The sequence below is a fragment of the Penicillium argentinense genome (genome assembly GCF_028826775.1).
Source record: "Penicillium argentinense strain IBT 30761 chromosome Unknown utg000009l_segment0_segment0, whole genome shotgun sequence".
Lineage (NCBI taxonomy): Eukaryota > Fungi > Ascomycota > Eurotiomycetes > Eurotiales > Aspergillaceae > Penicillium > Penicillium argentinense.
The window spans coordinates 4392062-4413561 of record NW_026622668.1 but is presented as its reverse complement, the minus strand read 5'-3'; the positions used below and the strand labels follow the sequence as shown (position 1 = coordinate 4413561).

Below are 21500 nucleotides of genomic sequence, written 5' to 3'. Positions count from 1 at the left end.
GAGAAGGTAGTCTCCTAGAGGCGGACTATCTCATCATACGCCCCAGTGTTCTCCCGGTGCAGTAGGGGCATGTGAGGTATAGATGATAGCGCTCCTATCTTCGGAGCGAAGTATCATGAGGCCTAAGGACTTCGCAAAATGAGAATTGAATGTATAAGGCATAGTCTCCATTCTTATCTAGTCCTAATGCATACCTAATAATGCAAGTAGACAAAGGAATAAGGGGTATTATCAAGCAAGAGATGAGCACTGCTCAATTGCTCCCCCAAACTTAACAAAGGGCAAGGCAAACAAGTGACCGGCTCGCGATCGAAAGAATCGAATGGTTCCAAGATAGAAATCATAAGTAAATACCATATCAATTGATCGTAGGACGGAACGCAGCGCCGTCAACGATGACGTCTCTCGGATTCAAAAGCAGTGAACCCGTCGATTCCATATCCATCCTTCCCGCCTGTACGGAAGAACTCCGTCACCACACCGGCAGCGTAGCAGCATGCGCCGGCGACGGTGCCGGTGAGGGCCATTCTGCGAAAGGTCTTGCGGAAGGAGGAATCGGGACTGGATTTGGGTTGATCCTCCGCACGAAAGTAATGATGGGCGAAAGGCTTTGGGTTCGAACCCGAAGACGATGATCCTTCTGCACGCGAGTAATGGTGCGCGTATGGTTCCGAGCTTGACTCTGCTGGAAAGGGCTAGGTCGACCTGGTTAGGACGACGATAGGAGCAGATTTTTCACTGCCGACTCACCTTGAAGGTGGAAGGGTGGGAGGGTTGGACGGTATCGTAGGAGTCGTGACGGATGTGCTTAGCAATGTTGGCATCCAGAGCTTCTTGCCTGGCGGTGACGTCGGGCGATATGATTGGGTTCAACGGGGCGTGAGAGATTTTTTTGAAGACAATGATGTCGCCACCGCCGGTCGCGATGTCGTAGCCGTCCTGTTGCATCTGTTCGAAGTAGGGGACGAACTTTGCTGGGTTGTGCAGGCGGGAGAAGATTTCGTGTGGAGGAACGACCTCGTTAGCTCCGAAGAATGAGTCTGCCTCAGAAGTGGCTACCTTTGATGCGGCGGCGTCGTAGGCTAGAATGCGGAATGGCGCTGAACTGGAGTTTGCGGCCTTGGACTTCTGTGCGAGGAAGTCGCCGACTCGGTCCTCGGTGCCGTCGTGCTGGACGTCTGTGATGTAGCGGGCACGGATGTCGCTTGCTTGCAGTGGGCTCACGTCCTCGGTTTCGCCGTAGACACCGGCGGTGGCAGCCTCAGACACAAACAAAGATTCCAGTTCATTACCAGGGGCACAGTCCATGGTGACATGAGCCTTCTTGTTGCCGAAGTCGGCGGGCTGGGGCGGCTGCTGAGCTGTCTTCGCGGCAGCACGGTCGGCAGTGAACAACACCTCCAGCTCACTACCGGGGGCACAGTCAATACTGGCAGCAGAGTCGATGTTGCCGGAAGAGGGTTGGGCCTCTTGGGTGAAGTGGGTGCCGGCATCCGCGATCATCTTGGCCTCAACCTCGCTTCCAGGCGCACACTCGATGTTTGAAGGTTCAACCGGTGCTCCGTAGTGATGTCCCAGACTAAGTTGAGTAGAAAATTTGGCCTCGAGCTCACTGCCAGGAGGGCAATCGACGTTTCCACGGGTATTTATACCGGCATCCGAACCATAGTGCTTGGCAGCAGTGTCCTTAACCTCGTGGGTCTCAGCCTGGGGCTTTTCTGTTCGGGCTGATTCGGAAACGAAGAGAGCTTCCCACTCACTTCCCGGCGCGCAAGAGATGTTCACATTGGGCTTTTCGTCAGGCTCCTCATTCTTCACGCCAGTAGCCTTGGCTTGTGTCACAGTATCTGGGTCAGTCTTCAAGGGGGCATCGGGCGCGTTCCCCGGCGAGCATTCAATTTTCTGTGAGTGGACCATAGCTGAGGGCTTGCGAAACTGGTTTTCTTCGGGCTCAGTCGGATCTGAAGCGAATTTCGCCTCGACCTCGCTACCAGGAGGACAGTCAACAGAGGCTTTGTTACTCTGCACATTCGATTCAGCCGGAGGCTTCGGCACCATGCGGCCGCTGATAGGATCATATTGCAGTCCATCCGGGTTCCCGAGTGAACTTGACTGAGAACGACTAAAATTGTAGTCTTGAAGGTGTGCTTTGGAGGGGGTTTTGGTTGGCGCGGGCCTTGCATCCACAAAAGACCAAAGGAAGCTCGGCCAGCGAGCGTTGTTCTGCTCCATGTAAGAAGCACCCAATCTGCGTCCGAAGAGTGCACCGTAGGGATCATCGTGGACCTGCTTCTTGACAAACGCCATTCGACGAGCCATCTTCTCGTGCTCTGCATCACTGAAACCATCTTCTCTTCCCGATGATAGTTCTGACAAGCTAGAGCGAGAGCGGCGCCAGCTGCCAAATCCCCAGGCGGAGATGCGGTGGTTAGTCGCCGGCCAATCCTCGCGTGACTCGGTCTTACGGCGGCAGTTGGCTTCGGGGTGACGATGATATTTATCAATGCGGCGGGAGATTCGTTCGGTCTTTCTGTCTCGCCCAGAGTGATAGTTGCGGGCACAGCCCATCAGGCTCCGACTGTGGGAGGTGTGAGATGCCACTAGTTGTGAAAGGGCAGGGCGTGTAACTCCGGCCCCCGCGCGGGGTATCGTCATAGCAGAGCTCATTGTTGGTTGCAAGTAGGTTGGAAGGAGGCTTTGAGGGAGGAGGAAAGGTCAACGGTATCAATTTATTCTTAGAATAAGGGTTATAGTCGAGAAACAGGATAGTTCGTGTGGAGATCGAGCAGTCCTAGGCCGTCGATCATATCCACTCGAAATCCCACGAGAAAGCGGGTCGCGGGGAAGTGGGCACCAGGTCCACTTCAGTGCAGAAAGAGTAGTCAAGAGAGCTAGAGAGAAGGAATGAAGTAGCAAAGGTGGTAAGTGGAAGGAGATGACAAGACAACGAGGCAAGAGCAGCTGCGGCACTCAAGTAACTCCTGGCGGGAAGCCTTTAGGAGGAGAGTCGTCCGCCCGGGGGAGACCCGCCCATCACAGGATCGGCCAATTAGGTGACCACCCCGCAATCAGTGATGCTGAGTCATTTAAGCACTGGCCAAGTCATGAGTATGACGTCATCCCATTCCCGCGCTTGGCCGCTTCAGACAGCCCGGCGATGCTGATTGGCGACGAGGCGCTGCGGAAAGGGCCTCAACCCCGGCGGAGACCGCAGCTGGACCAGGTTGCTCCGTCCCTGTTTGCCCCTTTGCGTTAGTCCGGCGGCATGGTTCCATAGTTGGTCTATCTGAGAATGCGGCCGTCGTCATCGCCAGCAATTCAACATGTACCCGGCCAGAATCTCCATGGATCCTGCTCTTATCTGGTCCGGCCCGTTTTTTGTTCGGATTACGATGATGACGGCACTACGAGTAGGAACCATCGGCGATGCAATTCGACCAAAACCGGAGTCCTTCGAGCCCTTCCTCTCGACAGAGTACGCCCCGGTCTTCGGCCATTTCGAGTTCCTCGGCAGCCACACCGACACTCCATTTGAAGCGCTGCGCCGCTGCTTGCGCCGTCACAGCTCGACCGAATGCCTGCCAGTCCCACAGGACCGGCTCTTCTGGTGGAATTTGTCGCAATTCCTCCATCCACACCTGCAATTGTCGAACCGTCTTATCATCGCTCCAGTCATATCGCTGAACCACTAACAGTCCACTCTTGAATCGACGAAGACGGACGGGAAGTCGCAGTTTCTCCCATAGTTCTGCTGCTCGCTGGAAGTCGGACGGACTGACCAACTCGACTCCGTTGCGAGACCGGTTAAAGACTGCCCAGAGATCGATAAGACTCATAATGCCTCCTTCCCGCTGTAGAATTCCCTGGCGGTCATCTGTAAGATACTCGGCCAGATTGCGTGACAGTTCCGAAAGGTAAAGATTCTCTGACCCGGAGCTCAGCATATCCTTCGTGGTTACCATGCCCAATGCTGCCGCGGATTCAGATAAGACCGCGTTGGTCTCGGCCGAGCCCTCGTTCGTAGACATGCCGGACTCTCGCGCCAGGGTTTCGGCCAACGCAACAATCTGTTTGGCCGATGCCATCAAGGCCTCCAGGTCCTCGAAGGCGTTACCGATGACCAACTGATTGTTCATGCGAGCCTCCAGACCCCGTTGCTCTAGACCCGCAATGCCCACGGCTGATACGCGCGGGGTAGACGGCTGAGGGCTCTCGAAGGCTGCCGTGGCTGACGGCTTAGGGGATGAGGTAGCTTGTGCCGGTGGAGGTACAGGTGGTGCGTTTTGAAGAAGCCATTTCCTCTGCACAAGGGCATCCTTAAGCCTTTCATGGAAGGTCTTTTCACCACCATCCCGGAACGACAGCTTGATGCTCTCAGTCACCTCGGTGTTGGTAATCCGCGTCTGTCTGAAGAACGGAGCCGGCGAGTCCGAGCGGCTTGCTTCATTCCCGAGCATCGAAGAAGCACCTCCTGTAGTCAACAGAGGTGCTCCACATATCTCACATTCGATCAGCGACGGATGGTTGACAAACGTGCATCGAGGACAGGACACTGATCCGCCTGTCGTCGAGCCTGGTCGGCTTCCATTATGTAAATTGCCATTATCTTGCGGTACAGGTGAAATTGCAGCTGACAATGGTGTGGGTGGCTCTCGGCTGGTCGCCGCATTGATTGCTGCCTTGAGCACAGTTGTAAACGGCGGCTTAATACCACACGCAAGGCATGGCGGGAGGTGAGTGGCAGCTGTTGCTGTCGCCGGATCAAAGTTGGAGGGCAAGGGATTTGAAAAGGTGCATATCGGACAAATCCACGTGGCATTGACTGGCTTCGGGGACGGGTTTGGCTGTGGTGTCCCGGCTTGCGGAAGAGGGGTCCGAATGACGGGATGGAGGGTCGATTGCTGGGAGATGGCAGGACTCGATGCTGCGCTGCGAGATTTGTCGGCCTTGTTACTCTGCGGTTTTGGGTATATCGTGATTTTAGGCGACGACTTTAGGAATCGGGCCTGTGTTGCAATCCACACGTTAGCCCGCAGTTCCCCCGCATTGATCATGGGAGTGGGACAAAGAGAGCTCCCCTCACCTGGTACTCGGCCCGATCAATTTCCTTGAGATCGATTGCGACGCAGTACTTGCGCGGCTCGTCCGCAGCTACATAGCAGACTCGATGCGAGGTCAAATAAGCGTGGCCGTTTTGGTAGTTGGGGATCTTGTATTTCCTGTCGAGTCCGTATCAGTATATGGCGTCAATCATAACACCGCCAAGCGGCGCTGGTCACCCACCCCTCGTACAACCCCACCGCATCCTGGACAAAGAGGAGGGCCTCGTCAGGTAACAGCAAGGGCCGCAGTGCCGTCGTCAGGTCCAGAGACTTGAAGAACATCTAGCAGGTTCGCATGCATGTCGCTTCCAGCAGCAGCAGCCATCTAACGCGATAACAAGATAACGGGTTCCGGAGAAATGATAGTCCGTGGTACCGCCGTGTAAGCGAACTTCGTGTGTGGCACTTTGCAGGCACCATCTATCTCGCGCGCCTTCCTGCTGACCACCTCCTCTTTTGCCAGCCAACACCCGCCTTTTACTTGTGGGAGATTTTCACCTTTCTCTTCTCCTCCTCTCAACCACTTTCCACATCCCACCACCCATCGTAGCCCTCTTACTTTCCACTCCTCCCTCGACTTTCCGTCTTTTCTTTTTATCTCCCTGCAACCTCCAACGCTTCCCATCTAGAGAACTCGCCATGAACTCGAGCATCCCGCCGTGGCGTGCGACCGCATCTGCGCCATCGGAGATGACTACACCCGTCCTTCCAAACACTGGTGAGCAACCCTCCGTGATTATTTATCTCTGGGACACGCCTGAGATGTCTATCTCAGGCAGAGTGACATGTGTTTTTCCCTACTTCTCGTTTCTGTCTGTCAACATTACTGACCTGACCGCTCATAGCTCTGACCCCGGCGTACATCCCGGTTCAAGCCCGCCGTAGTCTGGCCCACCCTACCCAACATCATAACACAGCAACCCAGCCAGCACCGACCGGATACGGATATGCCCAGCCACCACCACCACCTCCTCCCACGGCAGCCCCCGAATCACGATCCCGAACCGGGTTTACTCCCGCGGTCCGCAGATATGTCCAGCGGTGCTTCGCCCCCGAAAACCAAGTCTCCAGCGTCGACAGCAAGGAAATGCAAGAAAAATTGCGGTCCGTCATCACCGCCGCGGCCGAGGACAACAGAATGCACTTGATCGACTGGGATCGGATGATTCTGCCCCAGGTGATGATCCAAAATGAACGCAACAAGATTTTGGCAAACCCGGACGTCTCGAACTGGGGTTCCTCGGGTCAATTTTCCACCACTACAGACGCTTCGCGTAAGCGCAAGTCGACCAATGTCGACAAGACCGATCTCCCACCGTGGAGACAAGCTAACCAAGGCAATCGTACTGAAGATCGATCCACTTACCCTTCCACAGAGAAGCGCGCACGAATGACCACAGACGACTCCAGTAAGTCGAAAGCTAATTTGGAGATGCGGAAGAAACGGTTTGAGGGTACCGTAAATTCGACCACGCCCACCACCCCTACTACTCCTGCCGAGCCTCAGCCTGCAATAGGGCCCGTCATTGGCCGATGCGAGACACTGGAGAAGAACTATTTCCGCTTGACTGCTCCTCCCAACCCGGACACAGTCCGGCCACTCCCTGTTCTGCGAAAGACCCTGGATCTCCTCAAAAGAAGTGGAAACAGCAAGGCAATTACACGTACATCTGTGACCAGTTCAAGTCTCTTCGTCAGGATCTGGTGGTCCAACACATCGAGAATGACTTCACTGTGAACGTGTATGAGCTTCACGCGCGCATCGCCTTGGAGAAAGGGGACCTTGGTGAGTACAACCAGTGCCAAACCCGGCTCCGGCGTCTGTACGCGCAAAAGCTGGGCGGGCACCCGACGGAATTCAAGGCATATCGCATTCTCTACTTCATTTACACACGGAACTGGACGGCCATCAATGATACACTTGCCGAGATCACTGCCGAGGACAAGAAGAATGCGGCGGTCAGTCATGCTCTCGAGGTTCGGTCCGCACTCGCAATGGGTAACTATCACCGTTTCTTCCAGCTGTATCTGGATACTCCCAACATGGGAGCATATCTCATGGACATGTTTGTCGATCGAGAACGTTTGTCTGCCCTGGCGGCTATGTGCAAAGCGTGAGTTTCTCCCTTGTGTCAATCATGAGCTGTTCACTAATCGGACTGTAGGTACAAACTCGGATTGGAACTCCGTTTCATCACCGAGGAACTCGGCTTCGAGTCGGACGAGCAGGCCGCCCGGTTTATCCTGGGCAATTGCCCGGTCGAGGCTCTCGAGGAGAAGAACGGCTCCGTCCGTTTGGTAACCGAGAAGGCCGCCAATTCCATCGAGCGGGGCAAGGCCGAAGCCTTCCGCGTTGTCGACATCAAGGGGCAGATCTAACCGAAGTCCCCCTCATTTGTTTTTCAATCTTTTCACTTTCATCTTACCCGACGAACCTATTACCATTAATCACTCCTAGGCTGGTCACTGGATCTCGTCAATCCCACGACCCCTTCCGCCAGTACCACCCTGCCCACAGTCTGGGCTCGTCGGCTCTCCTTAGCAGCGACAGGCGTTAACCAGCGAGCAAAATTTTCGTTTTCGTTCTGGAGTTTGTGCATATGGGCATCGTTTCTTCTTTCTTTTCTTGTGGGATGGCCTTTTTTTTCTGTCTTACGCAAAACATTCTACAATCCAGTTCCGTGTGCTGGTCCGAGACCCCCGAGGCCACCATCCTCGTGCGTGATCTTGCTGCTGGCCGGGCTGGATTGTTTGAGGCGCTGTGCGCCCGAGTAGATACGGACTACCTGGGGGTAGGTACCTTTTGTTCCGTAACCTCGAATGCAAATTGTTCTTCATCAGTCGTTACACTGTTGTGAGTATACCTCTATTAAGACTATACCTGTATCTTCTACTCCGCATTCGACGTGGCCGCGATATACCTCATATTCCTATCGCGGTGATGTCGACCGTCTAATTTTACCCTAACCCCCAAGCCACCGTACGTACTCCATAAAAGATAATCTAACCCATGATCTAGACTTACCCCACTATCTCCAGTCATATACCGTAGCTACTATGTACACAACCCGCCACCAACGGCATACATCATCCGTTTCCAAATTACCATTTACCCCCAGCCCACGTATTGTACCACCCAACACCTCTTTCTGGATATCCTGACACTTCCCCTCTGTCGATCGCACTCCTCGCTCTCCCACGGAAAACAGCCTCCACCACGTGGGTCCCACAGCGCTTCAGCCATGGATGGACCCGCCGCCGCTCGCCCTGACTGGCGCACCGCTTCTCTCGGTCTTCGAGAATGCGTGTGCCTTGGTTCGCTCATTCCATTGTGCTGGTAGTTGGGTCAGGGCCGTTTTCTTTCCACTCAAAGTTGTGATGAGTCGGGTCTCGCTTATACGACCGCCACGGTACTTACTATGTTATGGTAGTGGTGGGGTAGATGCTTTGTGGTTAGTCGGATGCGATAGTGTGGGGAATTGTAGAGATCTTGATCTGTAGTGTGCATGTATCTTATTAGAATGTATGGTATGTTTTGAGTAGATGAAATGATGTGTATACTTCAGGATTGATAGGGCAGATAGTAGGGAACTGATGTATCGAGTCAACGTGGGCTTGTTGACATCATGGGATCGGCGCCGCTGACACTTTCTTCAGCGTGTAGATTTAAGAATGGTTGGACTGTGGGGATGCTTTGTGGTACTGTGCATTGACCGAGGTTGTGGTCAAGAATACTCTCATTATATGGTTAGTGGTGGCGATGACCCTGCAGGTACCAGCCCAGTCGCCAATCGATCGGTAAATTAATTCATTTCAGTAGGGCTACAAACCGTACCCTAATATACAGTATGGCAAGGCCTAGAGTACTCGTGCTCTTTGTTCGTTTCGCAAAGATCAAAGATCGTCCGCACATCGCAGAGGCATCCATGGTCCATGCGTGGGCTATCCACGGTTGCGTCATCCTTTTCTTTCACAGGGTGGTGATGGCGAATCTTCGTGAACTAAGCGCGTACCACACACACAATAAGGCAGTATGTGCCGTAGGGAATACTAGGAAGACTTGTAGTAGAAAGAGTGGCAGGGTGGGATTGAGTCTGTTAGCCGCCGAGCTGACGAGTGCCCAACGGGGCGCAGTGTACTGGTATTACCGTACCAGCGCGATAGACAGCACGAGGGACAGGAGAGTGGCAAGGCTAAGGAGATGGTCTGTCTGGACACCTTGTACATGAATACCGGAGAGTGAAGTACCTTAGAGTAGATAACTGTGGTACAAGCGATACCATCGTGTACTGACGTACTGAGTGCACCACCGTGGGACAGTACCGTACCAGCAGTACTGCGTACCATCCACAGGGGAACTGCACTGGCCCGAGGACGAATATACCAGCAGTCCAGTTTCCCTCCTTTCCTCCCCGTCCTCACTACTCCCTTCGCTTTCCGAATGTCGGTCGCGATGAAGGTATGTCCCCCGTTCCCGCGAGATCGCGACTGAAACTAAACCGCATCCAGGCCATCCGGCGGTCCTTGAAGGGGGAGAAAGAGCCCAAGCACCACCCGCACCACATCTCCATAACCCCCAAGTCGGCCATTGCCATTCTCCCGCCAAAAAAGGTGTGTGCCCCTCCCTTGTTCTGATCTATCGCACGCGGGGGCGCCGTCGCCGTCGCGCTCGTGCTGGCGACGATTCTGCCCCTCGGTTGCACCCCTCCCGATGTCCCACATCTCCATCCCACAACTTGCGGTGCGCTGACCGCATCTCCTTTCTCCCCGCCAGGTGATCAAAGCCCTCTACGACTACGCGCCCGAACCCGGCACCTCGCAGGAATTGGCCTTCAGCAAGGGCGATTTCTTCCACGTGATCAGCCGCGAGGACGACTCCGACTGGTACGAGGCCTGCAATCCGCTCATCCCTGACGCCCGCGGCCTAGTCCCCGTCTCCTTCTTCGAGGTTATCGGCAAGAACGAACGCGACAGCGGGGGCTCCGTCGATCTGCACAAAAAGGAACACCACGACTCGGGCTTCTCTGACTCCCCCAATTCCGCCCCTCCCAACAAGTTCGCCGGCTTCAGGATGTCTGCCCTCGGCAAGGGCCAGGGCGCCATGGTTTATGGTATTGTCCAGTATGATTTCCAGGCTGAGCGCCCCGACGAACTCGATGCCCGCGCCGGCGAGGCGATCATTGTCATTGCTCAGTCCAACCCGGAGTGGTTTGTCGCGAAGCCCATCGGTCGTCTCGGTGGGCCGGGTCTGATTCCCGTCTCGTTCATCGAGCTGCGCGACATGCAGTCCGGGCAGGCCGTCACCGATCCGCTCGAGGCCGTGCGACGCGCCGGTGTCCCCAAGGTCGAGGAGTGGAAGAAGATGACTGCCGAATACAAGAACAGCAGCATCACCCTCGGCAAGATCGAGCCAAGTGGCCCCGCGGGCGGCGGCGTGGCGGCCGTCACCTCGGGCATGGACAAGATGTCCATGAGCCAGCAGAGCCACATGAGCCAAAATGGCAGTCCTTACGTGGGTGTCCCCTTATATACAATGCTTTCGTTGTGATCGCGCTAATTTTATTGTAGGGATACCATCAGCGCAACGCAAGCAAAGGAACTCTCGCGTCGCAGGCGCCTATGTCGCAGGGCTCGCAGCAAGGATACCAACCACCCCTCCTCGCACCCGTAGCTGCCTCGATCCCCCGCTACTGCTTCGACAACGACAAATATTGGTACATCATCGAAGCCAAGATGGAAGACGGCCGATGCTGGGAACTCTCACGCTACTACCACGATTTCTACGATTTCCAAATCGCCCTCCTGACGCAATTCGAGGACGAAGCCGGCAACCGCGGCCGTCCACGCACACTGCCCTTCATGCCCGGCCCTGTCACCCACGTCACAGACGCCATCTCGAATGGCCGCCGCCAAAACCTCGACGAATACATCAAAAAACTCCTCTCCATGCCCCCGCACATCGCCCGCTGCCAACTCGTCCGACAACTCTTCGCGCCCCGCCAAGGCGACTTCGAAATTGACCCCAGCGCCTTCGGCGAAGAGGTCCGCTACTCCGGCGACTCGCACCATTCGTCCTCGGGGATGGATCCTAGCCGCAGCGTCTCGCGACAGTCGTCACAGGTCCCCATGAATGCTTCGCAAGACCGCGTCTCGCAGCAGCGTGCGCCGGCCTCGTTCTCGAACGGGGCCCCACCAGCCATGAACCGCCAGCCGTCCTCGTTGACGCAGGCTTCTGGTACATCGAACTCGAGCGCGATGAAGGTGAAGGTTTTCTTCCAGGATGATTTGATAGCGATTCGCATCCCTTCGGGCGTCAGCATGCAGCATCTGAAAGACAAACTTTCCGATCGACTGAAGATCCAGGAGGATATCATCGTGCAGTACCGCGACGAAAGCTCCGGGACTTACGTCGACTTGATCTCGGACTCTGATTTGGAAAATGCCATGCAGCGCAATACCAAGTTGACTCTTTTCGTCAGCATCCCCTGAGCCTGTCTCTCCCATGTTTCCGGCTCTTGTTAGGTTGCTGAGATAGACTTCGATTTCATACTTTATTTCCGGTTGGGGTGTAGCTTGTCTTGGTCTTGTTTGTGTTGTGGTTGGCATACCGCCTTTCTCGACTACCGCTTCTCCCACCTATTTCCTTTCTCGCAATGGGCATGGTGCATCGGCGTTACGGCATTCCTCCCTTTTTTTAGCTAAATGATTCACGTTTCGAGTTCCATCGCCCTTCAGCGCTCTGCTTCCAGTTGGTTTAACGGATAGGCGGTGCAACGAATATGATGCGAGGTGTATGGCATGGCTTTTTCTTACCTATGTGTTGACTGCGAAATGCTACTTGCTAATGCTGATCTTCTTTCCTATCTTTCTCAATTATTTGCTACCCTACGCTTACGTTTGCTCGCATCTCACGGGATTTGGTTCTCGATGGACTTTCTTTTCGTTTCCACTTCTCGTTGCTTATCAAATATTTGTGTTTGGGTTTCATACCCCGTCTGTCTGACATGTACATATTTTGCTTGTGCATATTAAGGTTTCCTTATTTCCAACGTGTTGAAGGTTACTTGTGATATGTAATGTGATTATATATGTCTTAATAGTACACTTGTGTAGTTCCTAATGAAGGTGCCATGGTGATTTATCGTGTTGTTTAATTAAATATTGGCGTCGTCGACTCGATCATGTCAAATGTGGTACGGGAGAATGGTTAGGGTACCATGAGGAATTCAGTCGGTCAATATATATCTGTCAAGCCATATTTCCCTGGGAAAGCAAAAATGCTCCACAATGCATCAAGCGAGGTGAAAATTACTCAATTACTACTTGTAGACATGAATCTAAATTGAAAGCGATAATCTTAATCCTATAGCCCGAAGAATTTGTATCACTGAAGTGGTGCTGGCTATCTCCGCTGTAAAAGCTCATCGATTTCCGTTTCCGAAACAAGGCACCCTCACCACCCGTATAAAGGCAAAGTTTGAGCAAGCATATATCAAGTGCCCGGGTGGTCTAGTGGTATGATTCGCGCTTAGGGTTCAACTCTGAGCAAGATTGCGCGAGGTCCCCGGTTCGATCCCGGGCTCGGGCCCTTCTTTTTTTCCATCTTGGGTGCTTCTCTTTTTTTTTTCCAAATTATTTTCCTGGTGTGGAGCAGCGGAGGAATTCCAGTTGGGGTTGACGTATTCCGTCTGATTGGTGAGAACTCGAGTCATACGGTCACATGATTTAATACTATCAAATCCAGGAGAAAGGCGGTGGCAGAAACGCTCACTCGCAGGCGGTGACATATGCCAACGAGTAGAACTTGGTCGCTGATTGGTTAAATCCGACATCTACGAGTACTGATTGGTGAAGCTGTACGGTGCTCGCTACCTTAGGGTACGATTCCATCTTTTTTGTGTACTTAAACAACGAATTGCATCTCTGCCACTTACAGAAACGAATCAACAATACTGTTACAAAATCATCAAGCCATCACTCTAATAAGTGAGCTCGCATCTTACCCCGCAAACTCGCGGATCGACACCTTCCGCCCTCATTTTAACTGGCAACCATTAGCAGCTGAACATCGCAGCAAAAATGTCAGCAGCCCAAGTCCACCAATTCAACGCCCTCCGGCGTCCAGAATGCGACGCCTTTCACTTACCAAACCACTATGTCTTCATCACAAAACCCGTCCCACTAGCCGGCGGCGAAGGCGTCTTCATCTGCAACCCATACAACGGGCACGACCACTTCGAAGGCCGGACGCGGATAAGCACACTCTCACCAGCCGAGCAAGCAAAAGCGATCGTACCCCTACTGCTCGAAGCATTCATCACCCGCTTCGACCACCAGGGATCGATCTACCACTTCCCTGACGACAACTCCCCCTGGGCCCCATTCACCTGGTCCACGACCAGCGATGTCCTTGCGCGGGCCATGTCGACTCGACTGCGGGAGATCGGGGTTTCGCCGGATTTGTGTCTTGTTGAGGTTGAGCAGGAGGAGGAGTTGAAGACAGCGGAGGCTTGTTGGAAGCGCTTCGAGGATTCGCTGCTGAGATTTTCTGGTCTCTTTCTGGATGGAAATGTGCAGGATCAGTCTGGTGAGAATGTTGAGAGGTCTTGTCTTGCTTGTGGGTTTACGACGAGTTTGGATAAGAAGTTGTTGAGGTGTTCGAGGTGTCGGGTTACGTGGTATTGTTCGAAGGAGTGTCAGAGGAGGGATTGGAAGTTGCATAAGCCTAATTGTGTTGCTTCTTCGGAGTAGGGGATGCTAGGTTGGGTGGGTTGCTGGATGTATGGTATGGCTGGGTTGGTTAGGATCGTTGTTGGATGAGCGGTTGTTGGGTTGTTCGCGGTGTCGGTATACTTAGTGTTGTTCCAAGGAGCGTTAGCGGAAAGATTGGAAGATGCATAAGCCTGATTGTGTTGCGCCCTCGGGTTAGGGGACCTTTGAGCTGGCTGGAGGACATGCGTTACGGCTGAGTTGGTTGGGGGATATGTGGTACGGGGATGCGGTGGTTTTGTTTTGATTTATATGATGGGGTGTTCATGGCATTAGTTCGACGAGTTGGGATTTGAATCGACGATTGAATGTTTGGATCGAATTTAGTGAAATAAAAATTGCACTTGATGTCATTAACAGTGAATTGTTCTATCAGTATTATTAGAAAGTGAATGGTTGGGTAGACTTCGCCGACCCTGTCTTTAAGTATCGTGGGCTTGGTATAAGGCATCGACGCACACGCGGGCCGCACTTCGACTCTGCAACACCCTCACATTCCCAGCACCCTTCACTTTCATCCGCACCACATCATTCCCGACCATTTCATATTGAACTTTGCTTCATCTCATACGATCGATCTTATCCAAGACAGTTCCTCGGGCGCAGTCCCAGCCAGCGCCTCGCACGCCTCCCGCGTGTCGCCGCGATGGCTTCCCCTCCACCACCGAAGAGACTACGCATGACATCGGCGAGCCCGATGGAAAATCTAAGCCTAGATGTATTGTACATGATCCTGAAACTGGTAAGCGATTTGTTCACATCCCACATCTAGCTTTACAAACTGGTTGACTCGGAACAAAGCTGGGCGATGAAAGCCCATCCTTTTTGGCTGGTCTGTGCCTTGTCTGTTGGGGGTTCAGGGCATGCGCAACCCCACTGCTCTACCGATCCGTCACTTTGCCGAACCGTATGGATGAGCTGATGAAGGAGCCGTTCGGCTTGCTTTGTCGTCTACGATCCGACCGGAATATGTGGTTGCGCTCGTTCGTGCGCGAGCTCATTGTCCCTCAAATCGCAGCCGTTTACTCGGATGGGGTCCGCGATGACTTCGAGGACCACGATTACCTGTCGTATCTGGTGCAAAGTCTCCCAAACCTGAGGCTTGTCCGGTAAGCTCGCTCAAACTTTTGCCCGGGTGTTACTGTACTGATGCGTGTATTAGCCTCATGCATCCGCTCTCGTTTAACAGTCAGTACATGCACAGCATGCGCCTTCATCCGAACAAACCAGAGCTGCATCTCTTGGCCGTTCAAGGATGGGAACCCACCCCCTCTGAAACCCTTCATTGTGTCACGACCATAAAAGTCACGCTGTTCCGCGAACTCCGCCATGACGTCCCGGGGGGTGTGCACCCTTACATGCAAGCCTTCAGGGATCTTTTCTTTTCCTGTCCTAACCTCAAGTCCTGCTCGCTCACAATGATGGGCCCTGCTCCTCCTCCGCAGCAGCTGACCAGAATCGAATTGACTGGCCAAGAAATATTTCCACCTCTTCAGCATCTCGCGCTGAACGGCCACTCTATTCATCCAGATGAATGGTCAAACTGGCGAACTCAATTCCCGTGGTCTTCCCTGACGTCCTTGGAAATTGGACCACAGCCACACTACGTGGAAGATTTCCTGGGACAACTCAGTGGTGTGACCTCTCAACTCTCTTCGCTGGAGAAATTCAAAATCTCGGTCTGGGCTGGCCAAGAAGAAGAAGTGGCCGAAGATAGGCTGAAAAGGTTCCTTCTTTCCATTGACAGTCTCCAAACCCTCGAGATTACCAATTACGATTGCACAGTCGAGACAGTCGCCGCCCATAAAAAGCTTCGCCATCTCGTTGTCCGCCTCTCAGAAAACTGGGATTCTCAGGAATCATATGACCCATTGAGTTCTTCCGAACTATTCCATCTGGATCGGAATTGTCCGCAGCTGGAAACGCTCGAGATCTACTTTGAACGCGTGGGTGACGATGGGAACCAATGGGTAAGTTATCCAAATTTCGTGCCCGCTTTTCATAACCGAAAAGCTAACCCCTATCTTCAATAGAATTACGATGCCCTCAGAGCCCTCGCCATAAGCTTCCAAAACCTCCGAAACCTGACCCTTCACGTCCGCATCGGAAGCGTCAGAGACCATGGCCAGCCGCTGGAACCAAAGCTCAATTATGAGTCTGCGCGGGAGATCGGGGCCAAGTTCTTCAAGCTCCGAAAGGACGCTTCTGAGTTCAGACACAGACAATCGAAGGAACCAGGTGCGCCAAAGGATCGGTTTGAGAAATTGACCCTGTACACAGGGCCTGGGCTCGCTTCGTCGACTGCTTTCATTGAAAATAAGAAAGTAGAGGAATTCAACAAGATGACGCTAGAGCTCACCAATCCGCATGACGATATCGATGACTTGTCTCTCGTGCACCCCGAGAGGGAACTGGTCGAGGCTCAGTACCTCAAAGATCACCCCGATGGAACTGCCAAGAGGGTGCGTCTGGCCATTCAGGTAGGGGAGGATGGAGCCCTGCATGAGAATGACGTGCCACCGGTTGAGTGATGGTGGAGAGGATGGAAGAGGTATGACTGCGTCGGTGAACCCAAAGGAGGTTATTTCGATGATTATGTACGATATCTGGTGGCAAGCAACAAATCACTATCTAGTGTCGATCAAATTTTCTGTTATCCAGTCCTGGAGGGGCCTCATCCCCTGCTTCGGGGGTAGGGGTAAAGAATATCTCTCATAACTGATGTGGAAAACGTTTCGTCTACAATCCAGTCTGCTAGCCATTAGCTCAGCTAGGTGTTAGCTTCCTCTTACATCTATACCGCTCCTCCCATCTTTCTCCTCCAACTGTTCTTAAACTTCCCTTTTAGCACACACCAACAGTGGTGCAGCTGATGTTACAGCCACTTAAGATACGGCCGACAGCAAACTATAGCTTTAGGACCTTGAAGCGCAGCAGCAACTATATTGCTGCTAGTACGACCAAGAGCTCCAGATTCTTCAGAGACTGCCCGGAGGCGCACAATTAGCAATACTGCTACTCCCTTGTGTCAAAAGTAGTTTTAAGGAGATTCTATGGCGGGATAAGAATATGTCATGCACGTTGTTGGCGAAGCAAGTCACTTGTTGGTTGGTAAAGCCAAACTTCTTCATGGCTCCCTTTGTTCTTAGAATCAACAATCTAACAAGCTGCAGGTGCTTACGATCCATCGACAAGCTATCACATCTCATTCCGTAAGGTTCAGAAATGGATTTTATAATAAGCTTTTTCATCTCCCTCCCTCCTCCATTTTCCTCCTCTATATCTATCCTCTATATCTATCCTCCGTGTTTTTTTCTTACATATCCCTCTTTCATCCTCACCCTCCTCCATACCTCTCCGGTACTCCGTCTTTCTCCGGAGGACAGATTCGAGAAATTGACCTTGTACATAGGGCTCGGGCTCTCATATTTCACTGCTTTCGGTAGCAACACGGAAGTGGAGCAGTTCAACAAGATAACCTTGGAGTTGACCAACCCGAACGACAATCCAGACAGCCTGAACCTCGTACACTGTGGAAAGGCTCTCATTGACTCGTAGTGCCTAGAAGCAGTACCTGAAAGAACACCTCAATAGCACAGCCAGGAGCGGGTGCACCTGGCTGTCCAGTTAGGAGAAGAGGGGCCCTCTATGAAGCTGACGTGGACCTTGATTCAATGGGAGTTTGTTTGGGAGTTAGTGAGGCCTGGGTGAGAACTAAGTGAAGACCTATTGTAGAAGATATTTATCGCCCATTTGCTAATTATTTGTTAGTTGGTAAATAGAAAATTCTAGATAAGTCTCTCTGCGCCAGGAAGCCACAATCTAACGATCTACTAGCAATCTTTCAACAAGCTATCTCATTTCATCGGATTCAGTAACAGATTTGATGTTAAGTCTCTCTTTCATCTTTCTCCTCCATCTCCCTTCTTCATCCACCTCTTCTGTGTTATGTCTCTCCCCTCTCCGTCTCTCCTCCATGCCTCCACGTCTTTGCCTCTCCTCTTAAATATTGCTCATACGTTCCCTCTTCCATATCCCCCCCTCCGTCTTCTACGAAGGAATGATTCCAGAAATTGGTGCTGGAGACGGGGGCCGAGCTCCACTTATTCAATCCTACGATGGAAGCGCGGAGCTGGAAGCTTTGAATGGGACGACACTGTAAATCACGAGCCAGGAAGTCGATCCGAACAATTTGACTCTGGTGCACCATGAGAGGGATCAAGTCAAGTTGCAATGCCTGAAAGCACACCACGGTGGTACTGCTAGGAACTATGGAAGCACGGAGGTGGAAGGATGGAGACAATACTGGAATTGAGCAATCCGGAAGATGACCCGGAGAGTCTGACTCTCGTTCACCCTGAGAGGGTTGATTCACAGTACTTAGAAGGAAATCCCGTAGCTACTGTTCGGAAAGTGCACCTGGAGATGATGTGCCACCAACTTGTTAAATCAAGAGGTGGTTATTTGAATGACTATGTACGATAACTGGTAGCAAGAAATGAGCCGCAATCTGATTGTCGATGATATCCTCTGTGGTAATTAGCCCTGAAGGGTCCTCATGCCATGCTCTGGGGGAGGCATCTCCCTTAGTACTAACGTGGAAAATGTTAGTGATACAATCCAGACTTCTTCTAACGTAATTACACTTCTGGCCATATTCTAATATACACTATACTCACCAACACTGGAGACTAGGAAGTTTGTGACTGCTCTCATTATGTCGGCATTTGCTACGTTTGCAGCACTATGGATCAGTGGAAAGTAAACACGATACTTGGGTGTAAAGAAAAGAGTCGTAGCCTCATTTATCAGCTGGATATTGTTGGAAGATAGAGAAACCACGAGTAGAAAAAGAAATAGAGAAAAATAGGCAAAACCCCCCCCAAAAAAGAAGGGCCCGAGCCCGGGATCGAACCGGGGACCTCGCGCAATCTTGCTCAGAGTTGAACCCTAAGCGCGAATCATACCACTAGACCACCCGGGCACTTGATATCTATTCGATATAGAATTTGCCTACACAAAGGAAAAAGCGATTGATGTGTTCGGCGTCCACAAGTGAATGCCGGACACCCGACCAAACACCGAGACCGATCCACGTGACTCGGTCATCGGCCCGTCGCTTTTTCGCCCAAGGGACACTTGCCGACCGCCGAGACGAGTGCGATTCGTTCCAGCGTCTTGTGCATTGTATCTTGCTTTCAGCCTTGCATTTGACGGGTCTTAGCTGTGACAACCCCATCCTCGCCACGAGCAGAAACACAGAACAATCGGCTCCCGAGATCCTTCCGTGCGGAAGAAAACAATTCCTTCCCAATTCCATACCTCGGCTACGCCACCACGTACGCCCGTAGTCTCACTTTACGCCTGCGACAGTCAACAACAAGCTTGCGCACGCGGGCTATTGCGAGCAAATGAGCCGGCCTTCAGCAAAGCTCTGCGCGGAGTGCTTCCCGGCGCTGCGACCCCGCGGACGGGCTTTGCGCGCTGCCCCGTTACGCGTGGGTGATCGCTCGTTCACACCGGTTGGTTCGCGGGATCTTGCTACGGCGGCTCCTGTGAGAGCTTCGTCGGTTGCGCTTTCGGTGCGGAGGGTGCAGGTGCGGTCTACTCGCCGGGAGCTTGCGACTGTTACTGGGAATGGGGGTGAGGGTGTGAAGTCCGGTGTGGCCGCGAGTGGCCCTGTTGATGGGCCGTTGAGGGAGTATGATGTTCGGGTTGAGGAGGGTCGGTTGAGAGATGATCCTTATCAGCGAGGTATGTTTCATTCCTTCCTGAAGGTACTGCACGGGCTTAGAAAGAGGAAGTATGTAACGCCAATTTAACTCCGCTGTCTCATAGGAATCATCCAAAACTTGCAAGACCTCTTCGAAGCACTGAAATCCTATACTCCACCAAAGGTCGTCCACCCCAGTCCCGAATCGCTCGACCCGCAACCCAAACAATCCTTCCTGGGCTCGTTGTTTGGCGGAAAATCGAAACAACCCGCCACGTCTGTGGTCCCGGAGAACCTGCCCAAGGGCCTGTATATGTACGGCGATGTCGGGTGCGGAAAGACCATGCTGATGGACTTATTCTTTGATACCCTCCCGGAAAACATTAAGACGAAGACACGAATCCATTTTCATAATTTCATGCAGGATGTACATAAGCGCATGCATGTGGTGAAGATGAAGTATGGAAATGACTTCGATGCATTGCCCATGGTTGCGGCCGATATTGCGGAGACGGCGAGCGTTCTCTGCTTTGATGAGTTCCAGTGTACGGATGTTGCTGATGCGATGATCTTGCGACGGTAAGTACTCTTTTCGCCTCAGCTGCTGGAATGAAGGTGCTGATTCCAAAAGACTCCTCGAAGCCCTCATGTCCCACGGTGTCGTCCTGGTGACAACCTCCAACCGACACCCAGACGACCTCTACAAAAATGGCATCCAGCGCGAATCCTTCATCCCCTGCATCAACCTCCTCAAAACAGACCTGAACGTCATCAACCTCAATTCGCCAACAGATTACCGTAAAATTCCCCGTCCCCCGGCAGCAGTCTATCACCACCCGCTCGGCGAGAGCGCAGAACAACACGCACAGAGATGGTTTGACGTCCTCGGCGACCCAATCAACGACCCGCCCCACGCAGACTCGCAAATCGTCTGGGGCCGAACAATCAACGTCCCCCGCGCTAGCGGTAAAGCTGCCCAATTCTCATTCAACCAGCTCATCGGATCCGCGACCGGAGCCGCAGACTACCTCGAGCTGGTCCGACACTACGACGCCTTCATCGTCACCGATGTACCCGGCATGAATCTGAACCAGCGCGACCTGGCTCGCCGATTCATCACCTTCATCGATGCCGTCTACGAAAGCCGGGCGAAGTTGGTCCTGACCACTGAGGTCCCGCTGGCGAATTTGTTTCTCTCCCCTGAGGATATTAAGGGATCCACGAAGGGCGGCGACCATTCGGATCTTTCGGACGCTATGCGCAACCTGATGGATGATCTGGGCATGTCGGTGCAGGCGTTGAAGAATACTTCTATTTTCAGTGGTGATGAGGAGCGCTTTGCGTTTGCGCGGGCGCTTTCACGACTTTCCGAGATGGGGAGTAAGGAGTGGGTGGAGCGCGGGTTGTTGAGTCCTGGACAGTCTGTGGAGGAGAGCAAGGAAGAGAGAGATGCTTGGAAGAAGACGAGGAGTCATTGGAGTGAGGATAACATGTAGGCTGGCGGCAGTCTAGTACATAGTCATTTAGGTGTTGATGAGGCAAGAGGTCTTTTGTCTTATAGATCTTATCCGCAATTGCTACATAGCCTGTATATATCATTTCCAGCACCTCCGTCCCGCTCCAGTCTACAATAAGAGTCTACTCAGTCGGATACTTTGTATCAATGTACAAAGTGCAATCGAGTTCCAAATGTGCCGAGGATGCCATTTTTGATCGCGTATCCGATGACGTCACATCTCTGGATGGAGCAAGCAAGAAAATAACCTGAATTGGGCAGTGACAGCGTATGATCCAGAGCGATCGAATATCCCAACAATAATTAGTGAGCGAGTGGTGGCCCAGACTCGCTCATCACTAATGCAGCCCATGGGGTTCAAGTGGTTCAGATGAAGATGATCAGCCTTCCCGAAGCAGGA

The 21500-nt window shown here is 52.7% G+C and overlaps 7 protein-coding genes across 7 annotated transcripts; 5 read left to right on the top strand and 2 right to left on the bottom strand.

Annotated features, from left to right (window-relative positions):
- Positions 1-389: 389 nt before the first annotated feature.
- N7532_009221 (uncharacterized protein) lies at positions 390-2568 on the bottom strand (the record flags this gene model as incomplete). The annotated part of the gene is made up of 2 exons (XM_056621712.1): positions 390-695; positions 751-2568. 2 exons carry the CDS (start codon positions 2566-2568, stop codon positions 390-392), a joined length of 2124 nt encoding a protein of 707 aa, XP_056472518.1.
- Positions 2569-3404: 836 nt separating this feature from the next.
- Positions 3405-5384, bottom strand: N7532_009220 (ESCRT-II subunit protein VPS36; the record flags this gene model as incomplete). Its single annotated transcript, XM_056621711.1, has 3 exons — positions 3405-5006; positions 5084-5219; positions 5284-5384. The coding sequence occupies 3 exons, from the start codon at positions 5382-5384 to the stop codon at positions 3405-3407; spliced, it is 1839 nt and encodes a 612-aa protein (XP_056472517.1).
- Positions 5385-5741: 357 nt separating this feature from the next.
- On the top strand, positions 5742-7481 carry N7532_009219 (uncharacterized protein; the record flags this gene model as incomplete). Its single annotated transcript, XM_056621710.1, has 4 exons — positions 5742-5820; positions 5948-6693; positions 6741-7216; positions 7268-7481. The coding sequence occupies 4 exons, from the start codon at positions 5742-5744 to the stop codon at positions 7479-7481; spliced, it is 1515 nt and encodes a 504-aa protein (XP_056472516.1).
- A 2062-nt stretch (positions 7482-9543) lies between these two features.
- Positions 9544-11591, top strand: N7532_009218 (phosphatidylinositol-3-phosphate-binding protein BEM1; the record flags this gene model as incomplete). The annotated part of the gene is made up of 4 exons (XM_056621709.1): positions 9544-9561; positions 9612-9713; positions 9877-10614; positions 10671-11591. 4 exons carry the CDS (start codon positions 9544-9546, stop codon positions 11589-11591), a joined length of 1779 nt encoding a protein of 592 aa, XP_056472515.1.
- Positions 11592-13181: 1590 nt separating this feature from the next.
- N7532_009217 (zinc finger MYND domain-containing protein) lies at positions 13182-13853 on the top strand (the record flags this gene model as incomplete). Its single annotated transcript, XM_056621708.1, has 1 exon — positions 13182-13853. The coding sequence occupies one exon, from the start codon at positions 13182-13184 to the stop codon at positions 13851-13853; it is 672 nt and encodes a 223-aa protein (XP_056472514.1).
- A 927-nt stretch (positions 13854-14780) lies between these two features.
- On the top strand, positions 14781-16402 carry N7532_009216 (uncharacterized protein; the record flags this gene model as incomplete). Its single annotated transcript, XM_056621707.1, has 3 exons — positions 14781-14980; positions 15034-15841; positions 15905-16402. The coding sequence occupies 3 exons, from the start codon at positions 14781-14783 to the stop codon at positions 16400-16402; spliced, it is 1506 nt and encodes a 501-aa protein (XP_056472513.1).
- A 2880-nt stretch (positions 16403-19282) lies between these two features.
- Positions 19283-21080, top strand: N7532_009215 (AFG1/ZapE family ATPase; the record flags this gene model as incomplete). Its single annotated transcript, XM_056621706.1, has 3 exons — positions 19283-19625; positions 19710-20163; positions 20216-21080. The coding sequence occupies 3 exons, from the start codon at positions 19283-19285 to the stop codon at positions 21078-21080; spliced, it is 1662 nt and encodes a 553-aa protein (XP_056472512.1).
- Between the last annotated feature and the right edge of the window lie 420 nt (positions 21081-21500).